The 23,598-nt window shown below is 37.6% G+C and overlaps 4 protein-coding genes across 9 annotated transcripts; 3 read left to right on the top strand and 1 right to left on the bottom strand.

The window, feature by feature from the left end:
- Positions 1-1,610: 1,610 nt before the first annotated feature.
- On the top strand, positions 1,611-10,842 carry LOC109167558 (nijmegen breakage syndrome 1 protein). 6 transcript variants are annotated; one of them, XM_019316590.1, is made up of 14 exons: positions 1,611-1,859; positions 1,979-2,032; positions 2,125-2,386; positions 2,501-2,589; positions 2,941-3,071; positions 5,674-5,720; positions 5,807-5,915; positions 6,256-6,342; positions 6,854-7,019; positions 7,671-8,179; positions 8,595-8,656; positions 8,731-8,833; positions 8,924-8,982; positions 10,832-10,842. In XM_019316590.1, exons 1-13 carry the CDS (start codon positions 1,823-1,825, stop codon positions 8,975-8,977), a joined length of 1,710 nt encoding a protein of 569 aa, XP_019172135.1. In that variant the 5' UTR covers positions 1,611-1,822; the 3' UTR covers positions 8,978-8,982; positions 10,832-10,842. The 6 variants fall into 6 exon arrangements, with proteins under 6 accessions (XP_019172135.1, XP_019172132.1, XP_019172131.1 ...); XM_019316587.1 differs by lacking the exon at positions 10,832-10,842 and adding an exon at positions 9,287-9,703; XM_019316586.1 differs by lacking the exon at positions 10,832-10,842 and adding an exon at positions 9,275-9,703.
- Positions 10,843-15,293: 4,451 nt separating this feature from the next.
- Positions 15,294-16,439, top strand: LOC109167475 (NDR1/HIN1-Like protein 3-like). Its single transcript, XM_019316480.1, has one exon. It carries the CDS (start codon positions 15,389-15,391, stop codon positions 16,154-16,156), a length of 768 nt encoding a protein of 255 aa, XP_019172025.1. The 5' UTR covers positions 15,294-15,388; the 3' UTR covers positions 16,157-16,439.
- Positions 16,440-17,665: 1,226 nt separating this feature from the next.
- On the top strand, positions 17,666-20,202 carry LOC109167746 (WAT1-related protein At3g02690, chloroplastic-like). Its single transcript, XM_019316872.1, has 7 exons — positions 17,666-18,346; positions 18,446-18,493; positions 18,817-18,939; positions 19,053-19,202; positions 19,366-19,537; positions 19,635-19,695; positions 19,857-20,202. The coding sequence occupies exons 1-7, from the start codon at positions 17,786-17,788 to the stop codon at positions 19,957-19,959; spliced, it is 1,218 nt and encodes a 405-aa protein (XP_019172417.1). The 5' UTR covers positions 17,666-17,785; the 3' UTR covers positions 19,960-20,202.
- A 53-nt stretch (positions 20,203-20,255) lies between these two features.
- LOC109167745 (uncharacterized protein At1g65710-like) lies at positions 20,256-22,844 on the bottom strand. The gene is made up of 2 exons (XM_019316871.1): positions 21,581-22,844; positions 20,256-21,298 (listed from the first exon to the last, which is right to left on the bottom strand). The coding sequence occupies exons 1-2, from the start codon at positions 22,694-22,696 to the stop codon at positions 20,420-20,422; spliced, it is 1,995 nt and encodes a 664-aa protein (XP_019172416.1). The 5' UTR covers positions 22,697-22,844; the 3' UTR covers positions 20,256-20,419.
- Between the last annotated feature and the right edge of the window lie 754 nt (positions 22,845-23,598).

The following is a 23,598-nucleotide window of genomic DNA, read 5'->3' as shown; positions in this document are numbered from 1 at the left end:
AAAGATAGGATAGATATAGGCGTATGGTAATAATGATGAAGTTATCAATGTTAGAATTAAAAAGTAACGGTCTTAACAGTGTAAGGGTACTTTTGTCTAACAAAATGTAGTAGGTACAATTTTGTCTATTAACTGAAATGTACAACATTTAAAGTAAAATGTATATATTTATTAGCACATAAAAAGATGGACATAAATCAAGGATAATGTTTTTAAATTTAAGAAAATTCGTTATAAATATAATTATAAAAATATTTATATTATTTAAGGGAGAAGAAACTGATCCTAGTAGAAAGATTGTTAAACTATTGGAAGCGGCAAAGGAAATCAATTCTGCGTCTGACCGTAAGCAAAGGGATAGCTCAAACATCCATATGCGCAACTCTGTCAACCCCCATTGGAATCACTCCAATAACCATGAGTGGACGCTAAATGTAGATGCGAGTGTAAAAATTTCATCTCAAAAGGCAGGTTATGTCGGCATCCTCAGGAATGCCCTTGGCGAGTGGATGAGAGGTTTTATTGGCAAATCCAACCATAGCGATGCAACTCTGGTGGAAGCCGAAGCCATTTCTAGAGGTTTAAAATGGGACTGGGAGTATGGAATTAGAGACATCGAAGTTCAGTCTAATGCTAAGCAGGTGACGAAATGGATATCAAATGGCACTGAGTTAAGAGGACTGATGAGCGGCTATGTTGAAGATATAAACATGTGGATGAATAAAAACTGGAAAGCCTCCATCCGGAATATCTATCACGAGCAGAATATTTGTGCCGATGCCCTTGCCAATATGGGTGCGAATCTAAATGTGCACTGGCGCAAACTTCAGCGGTGCCATCCCATCTTGAAAGATCTTGTTGATCATGACCGTCTCCGGGCGAGCTGGCCTAGAAGAAGTAGCAGTTAGCTCTCTCTTTTTTCGGGGTACCCTCTCCTTGTCCAATCGTTATATCCTACACCACGGCGCACATAGCACTGTGCTCCGCGCGCCTCCCAAAACGACGTCGTTTTGGGGTAGTGTTGGGAGGCGCGGTAGGAAGTTGGTGAGATTATGTGTATTTGTTCACAACGTTATGTGTATTTGTTCACAACGTTATGTGTATTGGTTCATACAGTTATGTGTATTTTTTAAACAATTATGTACATTCTTTTTATACAATTATGTACATCCGAATCAGAAAATTTGTGTGTATTATGTTAAGAGTTAATGTGTATTATGTTAAAAGTTTATGTTTATTATGTATTATGTTAGATTATGTGTATTATCTTTTAAAAAGAGTATGTATATTTTATTATATAATTATGTGCATTCATGTATAACATTATGTGTATTCTAGTATAACATTATGTACATTCTTGAACAACGGGTTTTTTTTTAAAGAAAAAACTACTGCCATTCACTGGGGTGGGAAATTTCAAAAAAAAAAAAATAAAACGACGTCGTTTTGCATCTGGGCGCATAGTGCAACGCGCGCCGTGGTGTAGGATATAAATTGCCCTCCTTGTCCATCAAAAAAAAAATTAAATGGATTGACATTGGGTTGGGTTGCAACAAAGCCTGTAAGGGGAGCCCATTTTAGACCAAGGCCCAAACCCAAAAAACGAAACGAACCCGAGCTTGGTTCGAAACTCCAAATCGACAGCCTTTCACGAGCTAGTGGAAGTGCAATTAACAATACTGATTCAGTGATCCCTTGCCCGTCTTCCCACCGGCGCCAAACCCACTCGATTCTTGAAATCTTGAATACACGGCAACTCTCCAGGCTTTCCTACAATCGTTATTGTCATCGATTCTCAGAAGAAGCTAGAAATATCAATAGTATGGTTTGGGGTCTCTTTCCTATCGACCCAATTCCAGGTTTCAATTTTCTGATTTGTTTAATTAGTTCACCGGCATCTTTTCTTTCCTGTGGCTGTGTTGTGATCATGCAATTTTTTTTATTTTTTATTTTTTATTTTTTATTTTTTGTGTGACAGGTGAAGATAAATACTATTTCTTCAATAAAGGAACATATAAAGTTGGTCGAAGAGGTACTCCGGGAGACAAAGCAGTCAAATTTCAGCTTCCCTAATTCACTAATAATGTGTTTAACGTTTTGTCTATCATACTGTTTGTTCTGCAGGATGTGATGTGATTGTGAAAAAAGATAAAGGAGTTTCAAGGGTCCATGCAGAAATTGTGATTGAAGAGATGATATATTTGGAACATCCTCAGAAGAGTTCGGATGTTGCCTCTAAAGTACGGATAAGAGACTGTTCAAAGTATGGGACCTTCATCAACAAGAACCTCACTTCAAAAGAGAAGGTTCATGAGTATCCAAATAAAGAAACAATGCTGAAGGATGGGGACCTAGTTTCATTTGGTACTGGGACTGCAACATACAGGTAACTGAAGTGCATGATAACACTAATGGAATCATCAGCTAATTTTTGTATATATCATTGAGGGTGCTTCTTTGTGAAATATAGATTATTGTGATAACACGAGATACTTGGCAGGTTTTCTTTTGTTCCCCTTGTATTTTTCATCTGCTCTTCGGACAATTCCATAGCAAGTCGACTTCTTGTAAAGAACATATCATCAATAGGTGAGTGGTTGTTAACTTAATAAGTGAGGGTAAGTGGTTTATTTAATCTATGAGGTTATCTGAGAAGGTTTATGTATAAACACACACATTTTTACAGTATTACTTTTATTAATCATAGGAGTCTTGCATGCCTTCGTTTGCTTTGGTTATTTATCTGGATTGCATCATTTCCCCGAAAAATAAGTCATGCAATCAGTATCATGTACCCTATATTTATCTCTTTTTTCTTGAGCTGGTATCTTGATAGTTATCCAAACTGGCAATGGCAAACCTACTGTTTTCCTCAGCTATTTTTTGTAGCATTTCTACTTATTGAAATGTTATGTTATTAACCTTGCCTATATGATACAGGGGCTGGTGTAACCAGGAAATGGAGTTCATTTTGCTCACATGTACTTGTTGAAGACAACATTCCATTGAAGGAAGGATTAGTTGATGCTATTGTTGCCAGGAAACCCTTTGTCCAGTTCAGCTGGGTTGAGGTATATTCAATCTAATTGCCTGAGTTATTCATATATTCTAAGAAAAACATGAAATAGCTGTAACAGAGATGCAAATGCAAGATGGATATGTTGGAATACAAGTTGAAGTAAGGTGCAAATGGAATTGCTTGAAGACAAATTAAGAGTGAATAGATTTAAGATATCTTAGATATGTTCAATGTAGGCTTCAATCTTTCTTGTAATAGGAGATAGGTGGCAGGAGGGTGAACTGAAAAACTTACACAGCAGTGACAGCACTTAGGTACTCCTTGTCAAAAAGGCATGTAAGTTCTAGGGTTTATTCCTGTTTTAATGTTAAAGAGTGTTCAGTGGAAAAATAGTATTCATATGGCTGATCCCAACTAGATTGGAACTAACGCGTAGTTTAGTTGACTTGTGTTGACGAGGAGGTTAATTATGATAGTTTATAGTTATTGATATGGATGAATAAAATGTATTGTCATCCTTTAAATACCTAATGCATTAAATTTCTTTAATACTTAAAATCATACTTTGGATCCCTCTCTTTTCTTATAAGGAATCAATGTAATCTTCTGTAAATGGAGAAGATGGGATCCCATTTCTGTCCACTGACAAGCATATTAAACCTGTTTGGCATTTCCATAGAAGTTAGCTGTAGAATTTCAACCATTACTGCTAGTTGCACTCATTAGGATTTGAACAGCTCCAGAAGATGAATTGTTAAATACATTATGGACATTCTGGTCTAACTTGTTAGAGAAATAGGGTGTTAGTTGAGAGGATCTCTCTTAGCCTTAGTTTTAGGTATTTGAAACCTATGGCTAGGATTAGTTCTTGTCTAATATAAATAGCTCTATACTTCCTTGTACATTGACACACTGAACATACAGAAATATACAAGATAGTTTATTGTTTAACATGGTATCAGCGCGAGATTGAGGTGACTGGGTAGTGGGTGTTGGTCGGAAAGAGGAGGCGACGCCGGCGGGAGAGGCGGAGCGGCCACCGGAGTCCTCACGCGCCGCCACGCGCCGGCGCGTGGGCAGTTCTCCGGCGTCTTCTCCGGTCGCGGCCGGTACCGTTGGGCTCGTCTCTGAACACCCAACGCGTCTGCAGTGGTGGTGTACTCCGGTGTTGCGAAGGGCTACTGCGTTTTGGACTGCTACGTTTTGGACTGCTGCATTTTTGGACTGCTGCGTTTTCAGGTTGGTCTGTTTTGTCTTATGGCTGAGGAGAGTGAGCAGAGGATGGAGGGCTGCGTCGAGTGGTTCAGTGAGGGGTTTGGGTTCGTAACCCCCGATGACGGCAGCGAGGGTTTGTTTGTTCACCAGTCTAGTGTCAGCCGAGAAAGAGAGACAACCGAGAGAGATGGGAGGGGAGGTCCACGAAGCTGGGTGGTCCGAGGTCCGTGAAGCTGGGTGGTTTGAGGTCCACGAAGCTGAGAAATAATTAGGCAGTAGTTTTTTCTTTTGTTTATCGTGTTCGTATTAATAAGTCTTGACCTTTGTATTTTGTTTATCATAGTTTGTCGCTCTAAATTGATTTGGTATGGGAGCAATTCTAGGGTCTGAGTGGAGTTAAGTGCAGCTTGTTCAGTGTGCGTAAACAGGGGTGCTGCAGGAGTGGGCAGCACAGGTGCCAGGAGTGGGGCGGACCTAGCATATGCCGCGGGGGAGGCCGACGGCTGAAGAATGATTCAGAGTGAATCAGTTTACGTGCATGCACCAGGGAAACGTTGTAGTGTTAGGTAGCGTTGATAAGGGTGCATGGTGAGAGGGACAGGTGCACTGTGGTCTAGCAGCGCCAAGGGTTTGTGGAGTGAGAGGCAGGTACGCTGTGGTGTTAGGCAGCGGTGATAAGGGTGTGGGGAGTGAGAGGCAGGTGTGGCGCTGTGGTGGTTGGCCTAGTTTTTGTTGGCTCCGTAGAAGTGCTGCTGGTGCGACAAGGTACGTTGTGGACTGGTTTGGCACAGCGTGGTTCGAAGGTTGTTCGAGTGGTTCAAGACTTGGGCTTATAGTCTAGGTGTGGAGTCCTGTGGTTCATGTGATACGTATGTAACAAGTTGGATGCTCCAACTTGAGGGGGAGTGTTAGAGAAATAGGGTGTTAGTTGAGAGGATCTCTCTTAGCCTTAGTTTTAGGTATTTGAAACCTATAGCTAGGATTAGTTCTTGTCTAATATAAATAGCTCTATACTTCCTTGTACATTGACACACTGAACATACAGAAATATACAAGATAGTTTATTGTTTAACATAACTAATGACATGCATCTATTTCTTTGTTTGTCTTACTCCCTTTGTCCAGGAAAAAAATGTCTTCTTTAACCAGACACATAGATTTAAGAGAGTATATTTACATGCATTGATTAAATCATATATTTCCAATTTTGCCCATAAATGTATAAGCAATAAATATTTTATTTTATTATGTGATTTATGTCAAATTTTTATTTAAAGGGTATTTTGGGTAATGAAATTATAAATGTTGTCGAATTTATTGAATGAGACAATTTTTGTTGGACATCCTAATATAGTAAGGACAATTTTTAACAGATGAGGGAGTATTAATTTACTTACACTAGACACCTCTATTGCTAATTGGTAGGCTATGAATTTCAGCTAATTGCAGGAAAAAATATTTGCACCGACATTCCAAGCTGTGATTCGTAAGTATTTGAACTTATAGTCCCTTGCAGAAGTATCAAATTTTTTTTTTATCTCTGGTATTAAGGCTAATTTGCCAATGTCACAGTCATGCTCCAACCTTAAAGCTTGAAGGAATCTCAGTCAAAGTTGCAGTCCCAGAAGCTCGAGGAATTTGTTTGAAAACATACACTTTTATACTGGATTTAGTTGACAAGGTAATTTTTTCATTCATTTGTATAAATATCTCTTGACTATATTTCAGTATTCACATTTCTTCTATATCTATTGGATCAGTGTAAAACTATAGGTCATTTCTAACCGTTAGTTTGTTTGCATAAGAGTGCGTGCTATATGGTTACAAACATTTTTAGCAATTATTGCTTTCTTGAAAACTCATAATGAATAATTCATTTTCAGTATGACCTGTTCTATTCTGTGGGTACTAGTACTAGTAAATGATTATTATCATATGCTGAATGTTGTGCAGCATGGTTTGATCTGAAAGTGTTAGCTGCTTTGTTACTGATGATTCTTTGTATGCTTTTCTCATTACAGTATAAACTGAAAGACGGATTGCCGTCATTATTGGAAGTGAGTGGTGCAAAAGTTTCTTCTGTGGAAGATTACTGTCCCAATAGCCAGGTACATGCTTCCTTATCTGCCCATTCATTCCTCTATTATGTCTCCTAGGATTCTAACTATGATGGGTTGCCCTTTTGCTTGCATTTGAATAAGAACAAAAAATGAGAAGTAAGGCTATCTTTATGAGCTATGACTGTTTAAGCAAACTGCAAGACAAAGAAGAGGAACTGCTTCTAAGTATGTCTCTTTAGGTAGAATGAGACAACTGTAGGAAGGAAAAATTATGTGTTGAAGTCTTTAGTAGAAAACTAGAAATAGTTCGAGGTGGAGTAAATCAGCTGGCGAATAGAGAACAAACAAGTTGGGGAGAAATGAATCTGAAATTAGAAATCCCGAGTTTCTGGTGTCTGGTTTAATTGAGCTTTGCATGCAGAGTAAGCCGTGGTATTAATTAATCCATTATATCCTTCTCATGATTATTTGTTACTTACTGAAAGAAATTATGAAATGATTGCCCTGTTAATCCATTGTTGTTTTACATAACATACTTATTTTTCCATTCACCATGCAGGGCACAGAGGAGGAAGAAAATGACAAAATGGTATATGTGATCCCAGCAGGATCAACAAGCTCCCATTGCTTTCATGGCCCTTCTTTGCCTAGGGTAAATGAGATGGATTTAGTTGCTGCTGCTGTAACTGGACATCTAGATCCTTCTTTGGTTGTATCTCCACCAGGTGAGGGTAAAATGAGTTTGCTTGCTTTGGCTAATGCTAGTTCCACAATGTTACCGAATTTAGTAATTTTGTCCCATTGCTTCCATGTTTCTTTAACTGGTTAACTGGAAGTATAAAGGTTCTTGTAGATTAAATCATTTTGGATGGCAGTGTTGCCTGATGAACTTGATACAATTATTTAGTTACTGAGCCAAAGTCTAGATATTTATCTTTTTCCTATTTCTGCAATTCAATAATCTTACTTCTAGATTACTTATGTTATCTTTGCATTTAGATGTCGGGTTTGTCTATGCTTTATTTTAATGTTTGCAGGCCATGTTTTATCTGCAAAATTGTGGGTAATTCAGAAAGCAATGATAAATGTTGTTTCATTTAGGTTGTCAAAGATAGTTTATTGAGGCATTTAAATTGTTTCCATTGTTTGAAAATACAATTTGCTATGTTAATGCTAGTGTATTGGACATTAGAGCTTATAATTTTAAATTTCTCCCTCCCATCCTGGAATGGCCTCTTGGCATCCATCCACTTCACAACTTTTTCTTTGACTGGTGATTTCTTTTGACAAGTGAATCTTGCTTCCAAGAAAGAAGTAAAAAACTTCTTATTTCTTGTTGTTGACGTATTTACCCAAATATACTTGTCTTTTCACAGTGCTTGTCACATCTTCATGCTCCACGGACGAGACTGTGGTGGCAGATTCTGATGCAGAAACAGAAAGTGGTGCCGAGTCAGGTCATGATACTGCTCCTGTGTGTTTATTAGAATCTGCAGATCAAGACGACAAGGAAACAACAGTCATGGATGTCATTGAATCTACTGAAAATAAGAACAAAAATGAAAGTTCTATGCTATTTGTTAAGTCGATGGAAGATGATCATAGGAGGGATATAAATTTCGCCACATCAAAATCAACCAAGCATGTTGATGACAAAGAAATTCTAGGCAAAAATTCTTCTGTTATTAAGCCAGAAGGGGGCTGCAGCATGATGGTTGGAGTCAAAACTGATATTGAAATGTCAAAAAGAAGTGAAATTGACAACTTAAAAAGTGGGAATTCAGATATTATATTCAGCCAAGAGTTGATTATAAGAGAATTTAACCTACCTGCTTCGGTGAATTCCTCAACAAATGGAGGTGCAAATTTTAAACGCTTCAGAAAGGTAAACTTTATTTTATTAATAGGCACATCCTATGAGAATTCATCTTAAATAGTTTACTGCTGCTGCTAATACTACTTCATTGTAGCTTTAAACCAATACTCAAGTCCAGCTTATTTTTTTTCGTTCACTTGCAAAAATGATTATTAAGACTTTCTATCAATTATATAAAGAGTGTAGGCAATATGAATAATGTAAAGGCAGAGGTTGTTTAAGTTGGGATGGTACAACTTAAAAGTTAAAATAATACTCAAGTCCAGCTTATTTTTATCGTCCACTTTGCAAAAATGATAACTGAGACTTTCTATCAATTATATGAAGACTTTCTCAGATTTTTTGGTGATCTCCATTCTGACCTATTTGGAATTTTGTCTTCTTTGGTACTAACACTATCACTGCTTATTATGTAATTTTGCAGACAACAATTCCGTCTGGGAATAGCTTTAACAGCCTCATTCCATTTTCAAAGGACCCATACAAGTATGTAAACCTTGTCATTTGATGATTAGCATATGTTGCATAATGGTCAATACTACTGATTTTCTTGACTGCAGAGAATCTGACTATGACAATGAGGAAGTGGTTGAATCTATAAAAGAAGAGAGAAGGAGAAAACAAATGGAAGCTAGGGCAGAAGACTTATTTAAAGATGAGAAGGTGCATATGTTACTTGTATTATCATCTTATAAATTAGATTCTCGTGTATGTTTATCTAAATTTTTTTTTCTCATCCTTTAAATGATCTAGAAGAAGCGCCGCGGTGTCATGGGTTCTCTTCTTGGAGTTTTTGCACGTGGTTAACAAAGGTAATTTTTGCTGCATGTCTATGTGTGATTTTGGAGTTGGGGAGTTGTCTACATTTTAATTTGTTTTTGAATTTCTTGGAATATTTTCCATTGTCTACAATATATCTTTATTCATGTCGACTCGATCAGCACAACTCTTACACTTATTCTCGTTTAGATTTTCTTCTTAGATCACTTTCTGAGTGGTTAGTTCTGCAACACGTACATTTCCTGCTCACTTGTAAATCTCACAAGTAGAATGTCATTTAAACTTTTGCTCTGCCAATCTCATTCATCTCTTGATGATCGTCAGTTCTGGGTGTAGGTCCCTCGTAAGTTGCTCTTGATGATTAATTTTGGACGTGGCAAGGCCAGTTAGATTCATAGTATGCTGATGAGGTGAGTGGAGTTCAAAGTCACTGAGATGATTCAGCTGCATGTATGGAGTTGTCACAATATTTCCCATATTGTTGTGGTACGTTGCATCGGATGATTTATTAAGTGTTTCAGGTTGTATATAGCTAGCCAGTAGCCAGGCCACATTCCCCTTCTTCCACCCTTCTCTCATCACAGCTATGGGATCTTAACCAGTCAATTCTAATGGGTGATTGGGTGTATCTGTATTTATAGAAGCTTTCATTTTCGTGCTTATCTTAATTCGTGGTTTAGTTTATGCATGGCGAAAGGGAGCATTGGAATGGTCTTAGCTCCCGAATATTCAGACAATAAAAAGAAAAACGGCAAAAAAAGATTGAGACAGTTACGAATTTAGTCGAACTTGATCGCTTGTTTGAACACACATCTTTGAGTTTTAACATGAGTTAGGCTCGTTGTTTATCATGTTTCCTGTGTCAAATAATTCTACTTTATGTTATTTTCATTAATAGTTTTGCCATGAGAAGTGCATGCAATTGTTATTATATCTTGGACCGAGATTCATCTTGCATTGTCTAAAAATATACAAATAACATATTATGTCTATGAAGGTAACATATTATGTGTCTATATATATATATATATATATATATATATATATATATATATATATATATATATATTATGTGTCTTTTCAATTTATTTTTAAGTTAATAATTTGTTAAATGTAGGCACATAATCTAAGGGTGTATTTGGTTCAAACATTAGAAGAAATTGGAATGATAATGAGAATCAAATACTTGATAATTGTAATGGGCTTAAATATAAGGAGTCACTTTGATAGTAAATATGAATATGAATCAAAATAAATAAATAAATAAATAGTTACTTAAAAAATTAAAGAAAATTACACTTTTTGTCTCTAAGTTATATGATAATTGTAGAATTTGTTTCTGAATGTTGGCCATGCTCACTTCACTTTTCGCTCTTGAGTTATACTAAAATTGTAAATTTTATCCCTAATGTTTTATTAATAAAGAGACGAAAAGTGCAACGTCAACGATAACTTAGGGACGAAAAGTGAGTATGATTGATACTTAGGGACGAATTCTACAATTACCATATAACTTAGGGAAGAAAAGTATAATTTTTCTTTAAATTAAAATAACAATAAATAAATATATAAAAAATAATAAAATATATAATACATATATATACACATACATATATGTGTATATATATTAAAATGTCATATTTAATGCATGGACAACAATTTTTTTTTTTCATTTTTTTTCTTTTTTAATTTATTTTTATTCCATTGTATAAAAGTAGAGGCGTAAATGATAATATATGTTTCGTATTTATATTTCAATAGTAGGATAACAAAAGTAAGCAAATAAAATTGATATATAGTGGCTATCAAAATTCATAGTAGGGTGCAAAATTGTTATAGTGCAGTGGTACTAATTGCGAGCTTGATTTCTTATGATCGAAGGCCTAGGAGCAGTTGTAATGTGTGAAGTGAACTCCGGGGGGTCTGAATTTCCTTTGGTCTTATTTGTCTGCTGAGTTTATAAATAGTATGAAAGTATGAATATGTGGTGAGGTGGTTGTATAGCTGAGAACAGGTAGGGGTTTAGGCACCTAATCCTCAGCCGATTTCTGCCTTTAAAAGTCAATAATGTTTGGTAACTCACAAGAAATCGCCAAGAAACTACATCCAAGGCGTCATTATATTGCCAAAGCCTCCCTCGTAAAAACAAATAAATATATCTATTTTTGCATTAATATCTAGCCTGATGGGATAAAATTAATGGTATTATTATTATTATTGAAAATGAATACATGTAATATAATTCAAAAGATAAAATCTCACTCGAATATAATTATTAGAATTCTCATACTATTCTAGATTTGATAATAATGTCTTAGAGCATCTTCAATGGAAGATTTTGCTTGTTTTTGAGGGGTTTTAACAGATATGGGGAGGTATTCTGATTTTTGTTTTTTGTTTTTTTTTTTTTGTTTTGTTTTGTTTTGTTTTTTTGTTTTTTTGTGTTAAGTCTTGATTTTCAATAAAAGGAAAAAAAAAAAAGTTGCATGGGAGCTTCAATTTATTTATTTATTTTTAAAGTACAATGGAGGAGGCCAAGGTTTCAATTAAGAAATTCTCTAGGTCAACGCGCTTCAAGCATCTGCTCGTAAGAGACCAATAATACAATTCGGAGGATCTTCAAGGTGGTCGTCCCCCAAACATTAGACTGCCCAATGTTGGCTAGCTTATCAGCACATTATTACCCTTCCTCCAGACATAGGATAGCCACACCATATCCATCCCCTCCACAATTTTCCTACACTCCCTGATAAGAGGATCCTAGCTAATCCAGATTAGCCATCAAGTCTTAGAGTCCAGTTCAATCACCACTTTCTTGCAACCTCTATTTCTAACCAGCCGAAGGCCCTCCTTTAGGCCCCATAGTTCAACGCTGAAGCTATTTGTAATCCCAATGTTAATCGTGAACCCCATCACCATTTGCCTTAGTGGTCTTTGACTAGTCATCCCACACTAGCCAAGCCTGTTGCGCCCTTCCAAGCCCCATCGGTGTTAAGCTTGACCCAACCCCCCTCGGGCGGAGTCCAGCTTACCCACCTCACTTTTTAGTAAAGCTATTCACGCGTCTAATTAAGGAAAAACCTAGAGTCGTGTGCAAGGTTAGTAGCCCTCCGAACCACTTCTTGCGGCTTCCTCCACTTATTTTGAAACACTTCCTCATTCCGATCTTTCCATAGACCCCTTGTTACATAGCCGGCATGTCAGAGTTGGTGACCACTTTGATTTTTAAACATTATTTTAATTAATATTTTTAATAGTTTTCAATGTTGAAAATTCTACATTGCAAAAACACTTCTTAAAGACCCAATATTAATGGGTTTGCTTAAAGGCATCTCCAAAAAGAAGAATGAGTTGACATGGCTAGAGAGAGAAAGACATTGCAGAATTGTGCAAGTTCCGCAACATCTTTGACATTAAAAGAAAAATTTAGATGTAAGAGGCACAAAAAAGCAAGCAGTCAGCGTTGTTAGAGAGCTACACTCAACATTTATTGGATGCAACTTGTAAAAGATTAGAGTTGGAAATCCTTTACAATATCAAATATATTTTGATAGTATTTTATATTTGAGGGAAAATGGTTAAATAAGCCTATGAACTTTACTCAAAAAGTCAATTAGGTCCCTAAATTTTTAAAAAGTACAATTAAATCCATCAACATATTATTTTGGTGCATTAAGCTAAAGAATAAGTTAGTTACCCATAATAATAGGTCACTAGAGTTTTGACGATACTCCAACGATGCTCCGACCAACACCGGCGCTCATTGGAGAAAGCGACTTAGATGATCACCTGACCTAGTTGGTCGCCTTCTCCGATGAGAAAGCGACCAGTGACCGTTCGCCCGTCACCGATCGCTTTAGTTTGTTGTCGGAATAGTGCATGAGCCAACCAGAGTATCGTCGAAACCCTAGTGACCTATTATTATAGGTCACCAATCGGTTTTTGAGCCCATTTAACCATTATTTTCTTTATATTTGATGTAATTACATCCTTTGTGTTTTTAACACTTTTGGTAAAACAAGGAACACAATTAAAGAGTAGGAAAATACAAAAGATGATGTCTGAAGTCAAATGTGAGAATTTTCTTTGCATTGAAGATTTAGGCAAAAGGCGTATGAACAATATAATCGGGCAGTTTAGCAAACTAGGTACTAACTTGGGGTGGGAGGGAGCTGAGCATGCTAATCGTGGAAGCTTCTAAATTAAAGGAAAAGACAAATATATATGCAAATCATAGACTTAAACGAAATCTTCAAAACATTTGTATAGTGCCGTGTAGATGTGTAGCCTATGATGCCGGTTGGGACAAACCAATTCAAATATTCAATTCAATGCTTTCACTCGTTTTTATAATGCCGTTGATGTCACATTATCTAATTAGACGACCACATTTTCCGTTTTGAAAAACGTACCAAAGTTTAGAATAATTTGATCTCTTCACCGTGTTTTTGTCACTCCTAATAACTAAAAACCACGCGCACGGAAAACATATATGTCCATCTGGAAAATAATAGTTTATGTTTAATTGTATATTAGCAGCCATAATAGCATGGTAATGATCGATTGTTATATCGTGGATCAGGGTCCACAGTATATTATAAATCCTGGTCCAAAACACATGATTCATGTTTATAATACACATACACATAAATAGGATATAATGAACATGAATTCTGTGTATTATATAAATGAGGACACATAAACACTTGAAATAATACACAGAATTCATATTTATAATGCACAAAATTCATATTCATTATATCGTGTTTATATGTTTGTGTATTATGAACATGAATTATGTTCATTATGAAGTCAAATTTTATGTATTGGACCGGAGTTCACGATATAATTTGTTGGTAATGATTATTTCTTTTTCATTTAAAAAAAGGTCAAATATGTCTTTGAACTTTATTCAAAAAGTTAATTAGGCCTTTAAACTTTCAAAAGTATCAATTAAACCCATAAACATGTTATATTTGGAACATTAAAGCTCAAAAATCGTTTGGTGACTTGTAATTGTAGGTCACCAGAGTTCAAGCGATCCTTCGGTGGCACTTCGATAACTCCGGCGAGCCTCCGACCAATTTCTGACGAAATTTCGAGGTCAAGCACAAGCGACCGTCAAACGATCGCCAGTTGCGTTTGAAGAAGGCGACCGAGTTGGTTGCCTTCTCCATTCGCCAGAGACGGCAAACCAACTGGATTGCCTTCTCCAAATGCGACCAACGACTGTTACGGTCGCCAGTGTTTGACCTCAAAATTTCGCCAGAAATTGGTCGAAGGGTCGTTGGAACCCTAGTGAGCAGTGACATGCAATTATAGGTCACCAAACGGTTTTTGAGCTTTAATGCTCTAAAATAACATGTTTATGGGTTTAAAGACAACTTTTAAAAGTTTAAGAGTCTAATTGACTTTTCGAATAAAGTTCAAGGGTCTATTTGATCCTTTTCTTTAAAAAAAAAATTATATATGCCACACGATAAAAAGAATTATATTTTTAATCTTTCAATTATGTAGTTTTAATTGTTGTAATTTAATGTTTCAACCGTTACAAATTACACTCCTAGCATTAATACTAAGTTGTAATTTTTGTATTTTCAACAACAAAATCGTGAACCTTTGTTACAATTTGATTTATATTTTAGAACAAAATTACATTAAAAATTTAGAATATAATTTTTCTAATGAAGATTCACAGCGGCTAAAAAGCATGAATTAAAATGATTAAAGTTGCATAATTGAAAGAGTAAAACTACATTTTTTTCCCCTTAAAAAAACCACTCAAAAATATGTCTAGCAAAGTGTATTTTAATCTTTTAGACAATAAAATTTGTAAGAACTTTTACAAGGATAATTAAAAGGTATGCACCTACTATCTTTAATAAAAGGGGATGAAATGATAATAATTTCTTAAATAGAATGATATTTATTTGTAAAAATATCATTGTACCTTTCTTTATTTAATACTTATTATACTGAGTGATTAACTTCCTCTCGGAACTTTTTTTCGAATGTAATTTCTCTTGATGGTTCTTATTATTGATATATGCAATGTTTCTTGTGTTTTAAAAAAAAAAATAGTTATTGACCAAGTTTGGGAAATTGTAACTATGAAATATTTGGCTTAGACACATTAAATGATGAAATGTGAAAGCTATCTAAAGCATAAACTTGTGGGAGAGGGACACCTCAACCTCTCTTCCTAAAAGTCAAAATATGGAAGCTTCAATAATGAATAATAATCCCACTCAGGTATATACATTATGACTATGTATTTATTTATTATTTATATTTAAAAAGGACAAAAGAAATCTATATATACAATCAAAAGTCCTGAGCTTTCTCTCTCTCCCATCTCCATTGTATATATCTATATATATAGTACATGCAACCTATCTAGCTAGCAATTTCTATCATTCAAATCCACCTCCCCTGACCATGGCAGATCAGCAGAGAATTCATCCGGTCCCGGACGCGGATCCGGAGAGGTCGCCGCGACCCACAGCTCCGTTGGTGCCCAGAGGCTCTTTCCGGTCGGAGAAGGGCGATCCGGAGCAGCCGACGCCATTTCCGGCGCCGTTACGGAGGACAATCCCATACTCACCTTCAAAGCCTCCAAAGAAGAGAAGCTGCTGCGGGAGATGCGTGTGTTGTACGTGCTGCTTTCTCTTCTTCCTGATCGTCGCCATAGCCGCGTCGGCGGGGATCTTGTACCTTGTTTTCCGGCCGAAGATCCCGAAATACTCGGTCGACAGCCTGAGAATCACTCAGCTCAACCTCGACAACGCCAACAGCCTCTCCGCGACGTTTAACGTTAACATCACGGCCAGGAACCCGAACAAGAAGATCGGGATATACTACGAGGGCGGCAGCAATCTCAGCGTTTTCTACGCCGGAACTAAGCTCTGTGAAGGGTCGCTGCCCAAATTCTACCAGGGCCACCGCAACACCACCGTGCTCAGCGTCGATTTATCCGGCCAAACCGACAACGCCTCCGGGCTGATGCAGTCCCTGCAGGCGCAGCAGCAGACCGGAACCATCCCGTTGAACCTGAGGGTGAAGGTTCCGGTGAAGCTCAAGGTGGGGAAGTTGAAACTCATGAAATGGAAGTTCTTGGTGAAGTGCAGGGTGAATGTGGATAGCTTGAGACAGGATAACGTTATCCGGGTTAGGGATAGCAGTTGCAAGTTTCGGTTTAGACTCTAAACTCTCTCTGATCATATTTTTCACGTCACCACCTGAGCCACCATCACTTTTCATATTTATTTTTTTCATATTATTATGCATTTTTTTGAAGGCTTGCTTCATAGATCACATAGCTTGGAGGAGATTATATTGTTTTTTTTTTTTTTTCTTGGGATAATAATGATAGATGATGACATATTGATATACACAAATCATCTGTATGACTGTATTGTATATTTATAGAATGTACCACTAGCTTCTATTTGTTAGTATGCTATGTATAATAAATTTCCTTGTTCTTTAATTCTATTGTTATTTTATATATATTTAATTTAATATTTGAATAAATTGATTTTGTCGCCCCCAGTATGTAATTCTGTGTTGAAAAAGTCCAGTAATTGTATTTTAAACCAATATGGTGGATTGGTGGATATTATATATATATATATATATATATATATATATATATATATATTGAAGCTTTCTGAAGGGGTAGAATATTTCGACAAGTAAGCTGAACAGTTCAGCGCAAGCTTAAGTATACCAGAGTTGAATAGATTGTTGGGACTTGGGAGACAATTATATTTGACTGAATAATTATATAGTAAAACACTCTAATCAATTCAATTCATTATAAGATTGATCTGTAATAATTTAAAAAATTGTAACATTTGACTTAGCTACACCGCAAATTATACCATGGATCAAGGTCTACCTTACATTGTAGACACTGGTCCAAAAATAACATTCAAATTTTATAGTTGACACATTTTACATCTGCAGTATTGAAGGTACAAAATTTTTGTATCAAGGTTTACAATGCAATATGAATTCTGATCCATGGTATAACAATTGAGATGAGCAAATTATACCGTGGACCGCGGTTCAGGCATCAAATATGCACTGCAGTTTCATTTCAACACAACTACAATATCATTTTGATATAACTACAGTTTTGCTGGACAATATACACTCAAATATGTGAAATTGTTATTCAGTTTCATTTTGTATACATTGCAGTTTCATTTCAACATGACTACAGTTTTATTTCAATTCAATTGCAGTTTCATTTGATAATATAATAAAAATAATACGTAAGACAATGTCAATTTAGGCAAATTATTGTGTGGACCATGGTACACACAATGTTATGTAGAACATAACAAAAAGTGCATTTTTAATATACTAAATGTACATTATTTTTGTACTGAATGTACATTATTTTTGTATTGAATGTACATTATTTTAAAGTAGACAAAATATGATCTACACAACTTGTATGGACCATGGTCCACACAATAATGATTGGTCAATTTAGGTACACTATAGTGTTTGCCGTTTTGGACCATGGTCCACAGTATAATTGAAGATGTACAAGGCAGGGATAAACTACTTATCAGGCCCATACTTACTTTAATGGGCTGAAGCCCGCTCTAAAATGGGCTATATTTCCTGTTTTCATATTACCCGGCCTTGTTGATGGGTATCAACTATCATGGTGGACATTAATCTGACCACTCCTTCGAGATTTTTTTTTTCTTTTCTCTTTTACAAATTATTACAACAGTAGTTTTCTTCTGTACTTTCAGAGGCTAAAATCAATGGAAGAACCTAAGAACTAACAATCAGAGAACAGAAAGTAGTTGGAGAATGGCATTGATATCATTTTCTTCTCCTTCAGCTTGTTGCTGTTCTCTCACTGCTGCCATTAATGGCGGAAAAGCTACTTCTTTGGCTAGCCCTTTGCGCTATAACCGTCTTCTTATTCAAAGACGAAGTCTTTCTTCATATGGCAGCAAGAAGCTCCGGTGTTATATCAAGGCCAAGACGACGGGTTCCAATTTGGAAGAGAAATCCCAATCCTCAGACTCAGAAGTGGAGTGTGTGGGTACTGGCCTGGACGTGGAATGCCTCGTCACGCCTTCAGATGGAGTTTCCGAGAACTCGGAGCTCAAAAGTCAAGATTTGTTGGGGGAAATATGGGAGTGGGCTTTGCTAGTATCTCCTTTCTTCTTCTGGGGCACGGCTATGGTGGCAATGAAGGAAGTTTTGCCCAAGACTGGGCCTTTTTTCGTGTCTTCATTCCGGTTGATCCCTGCTGGTATGCTCTTGGTCGGCTTTGCTGCTTCCCGGGGCCGGAATTTCCCTTCCGGCTTCAATGCTTGGCTTTCCATCACACTTTTTGCCCTAATTGATGCTGCTTGCTTTCAGGTTTTCATTCTTGTGCTTTCAAGTTAGTGCGTGTTGATCATTTGAGAGTATGATTAACCCTTCCTCTTTTTTTTTTTTTTTTTCTACAATGGTGGACAGGGTTTTCTTGCTGAGGGGTTGGAGAAGACATCAGCTGGTTTAGGCAGTGTATGTTGAACTAATCTAGAGAATTAGGAACAAGTTATGTTTGGCAAAGGCATTGTTTCTTATGTTCCAATTGTTGCAACAAAGTTAACAGAGCTTCTAATCTAGTTCTACTGCATAAGTTCTTTGTGAATTGTGAGACACATCTACATTCTTGAACTGGAGATAATAGACATAATCACTTTAACATACTCTATACATGACTTGCGGTGCCTATAAGTTAAGCTCGCTATGTTCCGTGCTCTTATTTGAATAGTAAAGCATTTGCTTTGGTGTCTCTTTAGCTAAACTAGACTTGACGCCATTTAGGAATTTGATTGTTTCAGGTAATTATTGATTCGCAGCCTCTGACAGTGGCTATACTTGCTGCTCTGTTATTTGGTGAGTCTATTGGATTCGTTGGAGCTGCGGGGCTTGTACTTGGGGTGATAGGTCTTTTGCTTCTTGAGGTTTGTTGCGGTTCATGATGTGGTGCTATATTCTTGAATACCTGCTAAAGTAACTTAGCATATACTAGTCATTGATTTTTTTTTTTTTTGGGGCATCGATTTCTTTTATACAGTTGCCTGCCCTAACATTTGATGAAAGAAGCTTTTCACTTTGGGGAAGTGGGGAGTGGTGGATGCTTCTCGCGGCACAAAGCATGGCAGTTGGCACAGTTATGGTCCGTTGGGTTTCCAAGTACTCGGATCCAATCATGGCTACTGGATGGGTGAGTCTTTTATAACTTAGCTCTTCATCATAAAAAATGTGGTTTCCAAGCTCTATCCATGTCCTAGGTCTATCACTTCCTTTTTCTCTTAGTTATAGCTCAACTTGAACATTCGAAGTTTGGTAAATTTTGAAATGTTTGGTTAATGCAATCTTGATTGCAGCATATGGTTATCGGTGGCCTCCCTCTGGTGGCTTTCTCCATACTTAATCATGATCCTGCCCTTAACGGGAGTTTGAAGGAGCTTACTTCAAGTGATGTTTTGGCACTGCTATATACCTCGGTTTTTGGAAGTGCCTTAAGCTATGGTGTGTACTTCTATAATGCCACAAGAGGTCAGTTTAGCTTCAAATTACAAAAGCCATACCATTTATGATTTAACCATCCAGATTTTACGTCATCTTTGACGACTGTCTAAATGCATTATTGCAGGCAGCCTTACAAAGCTCAGCTCTCTAACCTTTTTGACTCCCATGTTTGCTTCAATATTTGGGTAAGATTATCTAGACAGAACAATAAATCTATCAAATGCACTCTACTAATTGAAAAGTTGTAAATAATTATGAGCTCTAATAATACATAATTAGAAATGAACAATAACCTTTTTGATTACTCCTTGACTCTGCTACATTCATCAACTACATGTAATATCAGGTTCATATATCTCGGTGAGACCTTCACACCTGTTCAATTGGTCGGTGCACTGGTAACTGTGGCAGCAATTTACATGGTTAACTATAAAAGCGATGAAGCGTGAAATCTCGTTAGTTGGATAGATTCTTCTACAGACGTTTGAACAATCTAATCTGTGTACATATTTCTATATGCTGTAAAAAGAAATGGCACTTTGGGTGCTATTGCAAAAGTCAAGAATATATATATATCTGTCAAGTTTTTACTTTTTACAGTGTAGTTAGAATTTTGGGAAGGAGCTTAAGATTGTAAAAAGTGTATACAGACTAGTCCTCTCTGAAATTCAATGAAGGCCATTATTCTGTACCAAGTGCCTGCTGTACTAATTTATTGATTCATATAAGATTAAAAAAGAAAACATGATTGAAACTGACATGTTCATTGATTTCCAGTTATACAAAGAACAATAACCGGTTCGATCTACCTAACCAATCCCTTGAAAGAGCAACCCGAGTTGCAAGTTTGCAAAGCACAAACACAAATATATTCTCAAACCAAAGCACAGCTAAAACTCTAACAGATGTTCAACTTGTGGCTGCCATAGGTGATACATGGAGGCCTCTGGGTCCAACTCTGCCATGCCCTCCTATTCCAGTTTGCTGATTCTTAAGATCCCTCTTTTTTGCAGCCATTTCGTGGCTTGGCTCAGAAACAACATTCCTCTGAAAGCCTAATGGGCTCAGGTTATCATCCCTGCTGTAATAAGACCTTGAAGTTGTGTCGCTAGAATTTGGTTCCCAGGAGGAAGGCGAAAGCCAATGAGGCTGACCGCTCACAAAGCTGTTGCTTCCTGAGGATTCTTGATCTTCGGTGTCACCCCCTTCAACATTCCCCCTTCTCGTGGTGACATACTTGTGAATGCTAGGCTCCATTAAATCATCACCCACAGCTACCTCAGACTCCATGAATGGATCTTTCACCCCTAACCTCTTCTTTCCAGGAGGGTTTACTGTATTATCGTTCTTGACAAACTGCTCCGACGTGAAGTTTCTTCTTCTGTCCTCGGTGAGATTGGAGCTAGTGCTGGAGTTGAGGTCAGCCACGGCCTCAAGAATCGAGCAGGCCTTGGTGACACAAGCTGGGAGGCTAAAAGCTGGGGCGTTAGGGGTGTTCTTTTGGTGGAAGTTTTGGATGTCTTCAAGCAATAATGCTGTATAGTTTTGGGTCGAATTTGAGTTTAATAGAGCTTCAGGGTTAAGGTCTAAGTCACGAGACAACCTAGACGACCTGCTTCTTGTTACTCCCTGTGGTTTAAGGCTTTCAGATCCTGGAACAACAACATTCACTGCAACATTCCCACCAAGTGCTTGGACTGCTTTAGCCTCCTCCATTATCAGCTGCTTGTTACCAGTTCCTCCTTGCACTTTGCCATTGCTTATATTATCACCATTCATCTTCTGCACCTGAATCATCAAGAAACTATATTAAGGATGCATTTACTAAACAGCGAAATGGTCAATTTGGGACAACTCCAACTAAATTGGTCAGACTGTCGATTTGGTAAAAACCCAATGTTCCAAATCCCAGAGAGGGCGGCCTATTAGCCTTCTTGGTTTGAACTGGTCAACTACAGACAACTTAGACTGGTTTATCTCATTTGCTGACTAGGATCACAATGGAGTGTGATCTCATACAAAGCTAAGCAAAACTATGAGAGTAAGCATTTCGAATTCAAGAAGTAATACCTGAGAGAGTGTGGTGTTTTTGGCAGGCTTTGTTACTGGTTCAATGACAACATTGGTGTCAATCTCACTAAGAGGGTTTCTTCTGTAAGGAGAGTGTTCGGCTTTCCTGGAATTGCTGCGGCTAAGGGTTACGGGCTGGTTCTCCTTTGCAGAAGTTCTGGCAGGGGAGCGGGCACGGGGAGAAGCGGCGGTTCTTGAACCATCACCACCACCACCACCCACATTTCTCTTCACCTGAATCCTCTTGACGGCGGCAGCTGAAATGGGCTCCCCACCAGCATCAATGCTCTTATCCATTGCCAGAGATGAAACAGTGGCGGGCACAGAAACCATCTTCCCTGGCCTCCCATTGCCGTTCCCAGAAGCAACTGTTATGGGTGATTCAGATCTTCTCCCAGGAGATCTGCTCACCCTTCTCCCACCATTACTGCTACCTCTTTCTCTGCTTCCAGATCTCTGCTGTTGCGTTGCCTGCTCTCTTTCCCTACTGGGCGTCCTTCTTCGGCTGTGGGACGACGAAGGGCTAGCGCTACCCCTCGGCTGACGCTCCCGTTGTCTGTGCCGGTGGACTCTCTCTGTTTCTCCATCCCCACCATTCTCTTCGGGGTTTTCTCCTCCATTTTCATTGTCAAAATCGTAACTCCTCTTAGACCCAGAGTATTTCTTAGTCCTCTGGAGATTCCCAGTATTATTATCAGAAGAGCCGGAAAATGCAGCCTTTCCGGTAGAAGAGCTCCGGCTAAGTCTCCCACATTGGATCAATATAGCGTCAACCTCTTCTTTCGTACAGCTCGAAGTCCTCACCGGAGCTGAGACCACTATCCCATCCTCCTTACCCACCCCGCCATTCGACCCACCGCTCCTTACCGGTTCAAGAACCTCGGCGGCGGCCTTCTTGGATTCACCCTTTTCTTCTTCAGACCGCCGCTCCACCTCGTGGCTTTTCCGGTGTTTAATGATGAAAATCTCCTTCTTCACAGTCCCCTCTTCAGATTTCTTCACCAGGGGAGGAGGAGGATTTGGGGATTTGGTTTCTTGCTTGGGGTTCGAAGACGGAGTAACTGGAGGAGCAGAAACACAAGTAGAACCGCTCTTCTTGCTAAAACAAGTACCCATTTTTCTTCCAAGAAGGGAGAAATGGGAAATTTGCAGTAGAGACAAGTGATGAAGGGATGTTGAAACTTGAAAGCCTCTAATGGATGAGAGAATTTGAGAAGAAAGCTTTTGGAGAAAAAGATGAAGAAAAGGGGGTCCAGAGTTCAAGAAAACCACTGATTTTTAAAATGGAATGAGAGAGAGAGTGAGATTGAATGAATTTCAAAATTTTGACTGATAGGCGGGCCAGCCAACATGAGAATAGAGCCGTTATCGATTCTTTCATGGGGTTTTTGAAAAAAAAAAAAAAAAACATATAATAATGCTGTCAGGTACCTGCCACCCTTGCTTTTACGTAATCAATAAAATTTATATCACTCCGTACTTCGTATTAAACATTTGTTTCCTCCGTATTTTGGTTCAGTAACATGTATCCTTTGTATCCAAACATATCTCACTTGATTGACCGGTTGACCAATTCAAAATACGGTATGAATTGATGAAATTCATATCATTAACAACTGTATTAATTGTAATGTGTGAGTTCAAATTCTATAGATAGAACGTATGAATTTGTCAGTTGCGGACACCATGCACAAACACATTAGGAAACTTACAATTATTGGGCACATCTCAGAGTTAATACTGTTTTTAGTTCTCAGAGTATAGTGATTTTGTCACTTTTAACTTTAAAATTGATCAACTATATTAAAATTTTGTTACTTCTAATTATCCAATAATTTCTTCTTCTTTTTTTCTTCTTTCTCGCCAAATGGTCATTGACAAGGTCAAAAACGTAATTTCATTATCATATCTCCTAAAGCATTCCAAATTTGAAGAAAAACAAACCAAGTCATTCCAAATAGTTGCAATAGTTTTAACATCTTAAAATATTTTTTTATTGTATTTTTAAATTTGGAATG

Source organism: Ipomoea nil, unplaced genomic scaffold (assembly GCF_001879475.1).
Source record: "Ipomoea nil cultivar Tokyo-kokei standard unplaced genomic scaffold, Asagao_1.1 scaffold3169, whole genome shotgun sequence".
Classification (NCBI taxonomy): Eukaryota; Viridiplantae; Streptophyta; class Magnoliopsida; order Solanales; family Convolvulaceae; genus Ipomoea; species Ipomoea nil.
This window is presented reverse-complemented; position numbering and strand designations above follow the sequence as displayed.